Raw genomic sequence first — 4086 nt, 5'->3', positions numbered from 1 at the left:
TGTGTGTGTCCGTCAGGAAACAAGCTGTTAACAAGTAGTTCCTGCAAACAGCAGTAGCCCCGCTGCGACAGAGTCCAACAGAGAGGCAGGAGCTGCGGGACAGTAGCCTAGAAGTGGCCCGCGAAAGCGTCCATTGGATACATTTTGGCTCTTGGACAAATGTAGTTGGTGATCCCTGCTTTATATTCTCACATCCAGCCATTTGCTCATAAATGTCACATCATCCCCCAAAGTGGTCCTTTTCTGCTGCAACTCTTCACTTTCTGACAGTCACATCCTGAAAATGATATCCAGTGGTGGGGTGAACAGCTCATCTTGTACTCTGATCATCAAGTTCTCAAATCTATCAAATACTTCTGTTCTTTATCTCTTTGAAATTATTCTGTGTATCATCTCATAATGAAACGCATGTATCAAAAAGAGTCTTTGATGAAACACAGAGAGAGTTCGTCGTTTGTGCAGGGATCCTTTTGGGAGCAGAGAGGCACTCACCTTTAGTGGTTTCGTCTTCAATGGGCTGCTTGGAGAGAGTGATGTCTTTAAAGGTGCAGAGGAACAGAACCACTTTGTCGTTCTCGTTCCTGATGGGAGCCACTTGCATGTAGAACCAAACCGGACTTCCTGCAGAGACATTAGAACATTTCAATTCCTAATTAGCTCTGAAAATAGTGAGGACTGCCCATCACAATTTCCCAGAGCCCAAAATGACATCTTTCCCATCAGCAAAAACATGTGGGTTTGCTATCCTGGCTCCAAAATGGTGGAATGAGCTCCCCATTGAAATCAGGACAGCAAATAGCTTACACATCTTCTGGCGCAGACTGAAAACTCATCTCTTTTGACTCCACTTCGAGCGATAGAATTACTAACAAAGCACTTGTATACTAATAAAGGGCTGGCTTATCTAAAGCCAGTTGAGTAGCACTTGAAATGTTTGGCTCTATGAAACCTGATGTACTTATATGATTCTGTTTTCTTCAAGGTTGTATCTTCCTGGTCGAATGTACTTATTGTAAGTTGCTTTGGATAAAAGCGTCAGCTAAATGCAATGTAATGTAATCTTTAAAGGTTTTGTTTTGTCCAACAAACAGTCTAAAAACTTAGTTTACGATGACATGGCAACACAAATACTCAAACTCCACATAATTGTAGTATATTACAAGAAATAACATCAGTTTGAAAACAACTTAAGGAACATATCATACAACAAACAATGATGGCCGACATGAATTCACTATGGACATTTACCATCTTTCAAAGTGTACTTTCTTGAGTTAATGTACACAAATTAAGTATCTCTGTTAAATTTCAACATGTTCTTGAAAAACTGCATTTTTATTTAATGTCCACGCTTACATTCTAAATGTCATTGCTTTTACTTGCATGTTATGTTGTTCTGAATTAAAAATTAACTTTGACAATTAAAACCAGAATTTGTTTTATTATTCCGACAACACAAGGTCCTCCATGTTTTGTGCATTGCATCGATTGGCCGAAGTGTAGTGCTGTATCTACAGCAAAATCAAAAATTAATTATAGTGACATTTTCTAGATTACTTTTCTTTCAAATTGTTCCCAGAATAAGCACACTGCAGACTCAAGTTGTGTTTAAAAGTGATAAGCTATTTGGAATTGTGACACAGCTTCAGCATCATCACAAATCAACTGTTAAATGACATTTGGGGACTAACATTAAATAAGATGATTTTATTTTGTAGAACAAATGCAGCCGTGCTCACAATAAAAGTAAAAGACTTCGCCTACTGTCCCCGATCATTTTTAAGAAGAACAATGTGATCCTTCTGCTCTCCTTCCTGTCCACAGCACATGACGTTGCTTAATTCTACCCTTATTATAACTGATGTGGTTTTAACAGCTTAATGCTAAGGTCATCACTTTTAGGGAACTCACTGTTTCTCCTGCTCAAACTAGCCGAGATTTCCGTGACTTTATTGCCTCCTCACACACTTTTAGGAGAGTTCAACAAAGTTTCACACACCTTACTGTCATCATTTCTGTGGATACAAGTGGTTTCTAGTCAAGATCAATTTCATTTATATGCAGCCTCCATAAAGCGCTTGAGTTGTCAGCAAATTTGAGCCTTTTTAAAATGGATTCTGCCTCTTCCGCCTCACATGGTGCACTCGTAGGTGATCGCTCCAAGGAGACAAAGACCTTTGGGAATATTTTCGTCTGCACACTTTGTCCGCTCTGCTCCTCACTGCTGTATGAGCTCTCTCACACTGACCTAACGAGTCTACTGCTTTTATACCTCTTCAAACTGAATACCTTCAACAGGTCAAGTTAAAGATATATTTCATCCATATGTTTGACTTAATATACATTTGGATTTATTAAATCATTCATATTCAGATTTTATCGTACATCCATCCATCCATTATGCGGATATTAGCAGTGGTTCCTCGAACACGAAGAGTATGGATAATAAAAAATAATGGAATTTTAACATGGTGCAAAAAGTCCTTTCCAGAAAAAGTGAAATCAAAACAAAAAATGTAACTTATTAAAAAGATATATTCAAATACTTAATAATTCCTAGTCCTGCTCAATTCAGATAGGACTGTCAACACAACATAAGCAATTCTGGAAAATTATAATGATGTGATTTCCATTGTCCACAACAACTAAAAAAGCGAAGGATTAATTAGTTGATGAACCAGCTTTAACTGAATGTTTGTCCACTTAAAGACAGCAGAAATTACGTCGTGATATCAACACCTATTTGGCAAACTTTTGAGAACATAGTTGTATATTTTCACTTTGAGCAGTAAGAGAGAAACATGATCACCCCTGTAGAGTCACATGATGTGTCCACCAGATACATTGAGTCCAATGTACACTTTTGTAAACTTTTAGTTCGATTTTTTGTCAGACTATTTAGCCGCAAAATGCTCTCGAACTGGTCTCTAACTATCTGTGTCTGCTGTTTGCTGCTGAGTAGATAGTGGACAGTGGGCTTTTAAAATCAAGCTACCTGCAAATGTGAGAAATGGTGCTGATAAAAGCAGTAAATAAACCAAACACTCAAATGTGGGAAAAAAGATTTGTTCTATTTTTCAGAAAAGCAGCTCTGTAAAAAATATGTTTGAAAGAAGAGGTGAAAAAAGCCAAGGAAAACTAAACCTTGGTCACTTCTACTTCTTCAAAATAACATTGGAGCACCAACAAGCCTCCTAGTATTGTGTTAAAAAATAAATAACCTGATCAATATTACCACAGCTATTACTACAAAAGTGTGAAGGTAAACAAGAGAAACAAGACAAGTGCTAAGATTGAGAAATGATTAAAAAGTGCTGTTTTAAGCTTCTGAAAAGTGATGTTTTTATGCTTTCCTGTTTTCTAAATTCTTGGAAGTTCAGTGTATTTCGGTTTTAGACTGTTAGTTGGACAAAGCAAGAAAAAGAGTAGTATTTTTTGCAATTTCCTTCGATTTTATAGATCAAATTTACAGCTAAGGTAAGCACTCAACAGAGTATTTGATAATGAAAACAATGATACATGGCTGAAGTTGTGAATGTATTGAGCACTCACTATTCTTTCTGTACAGCAGGATCTCGAAGCAGTTGGACTCATAGTTGTCGAACGTCTGTCGGACTTCGTCGATGGACTTCTTGTCCGTCAGCTCTCCGTACATAAAACTGGAAAGGGATATAGACAAAATGAGACGCAATCAATACTGAGATGACCCTTTAATCTTTGCCCTCTGTGTCACAGTAAACCCAAAGTGTTTGTAACTGCATTGTCAATCCGTTATCTTACCATGAAGCGCCCATTAAGTGTTGTGCTTGTTTTATAGAGTAAATTATTTCAGCAGCAGCATGAATCCAGTTCACAGTTAAGGATTGTGGATTGGTGCAGCCTGCATTTCCTGGCTTCGTTGTAATTATTCCTTAAAAAGGGCTGAGGACATTTTAATCAGTGCTAATATAATTAGTCTGAGTGATTAGCTGCTTTCCCAACAGCTGCAGTGTCTTCAAGGACACACCCACCCACACACACACACACACACACACACACACACACACACACACACACACACACACACACACACACACACACACACAC

General features: G+C 38.0%; 1 protein-coding gene across 1 annotated transcript; it reads right to left on the bottom strand.

Annotated features, from left to right (window-relative positions):
* Window positions 1–492: 492 nt before the first annotated feature.
* On the bottom strand, window positions 493–3659 carry LOC104958600 (potassium voltage-gated channel subfamily H member 5-like; the record flags this gene model as incomplete). Its single annotated transcript, XM_010786344.1, has 2 exons — window positions 493–621; window positions 3553–3659. Coding segments are annotated over 2 exons (236 nt in total), but the record flags the coding sequence as incomplete, so codon positions are not given.
* Between the last annotated feature and the right edge of the window lie 427 nt (window positions 3660–4086).

Source organism: Notothenia coriiceps, unplaced genomic scaffold (assembly GCF_000735185.1).
Source record: "Notothenia coriiceps isolate Sejong01 unplaced genomic scaffold, NC01 NC01_scaffold00029143, whole genome shotgun sequence".
In the NCBI taxonomy this organism is placed as follows: domain Eukaryota; kingdom Metazoa; phylum Chordata; class Actinopteri; order Perciformes; family Nototheniidae; genus Notothenia; species Notothenia coriiceps.
The sequence above is the reverse complement of the archived record's forward strand: the minus strand, read 5'-3'. Positions and strand labels throughout refer to the sequence as shown.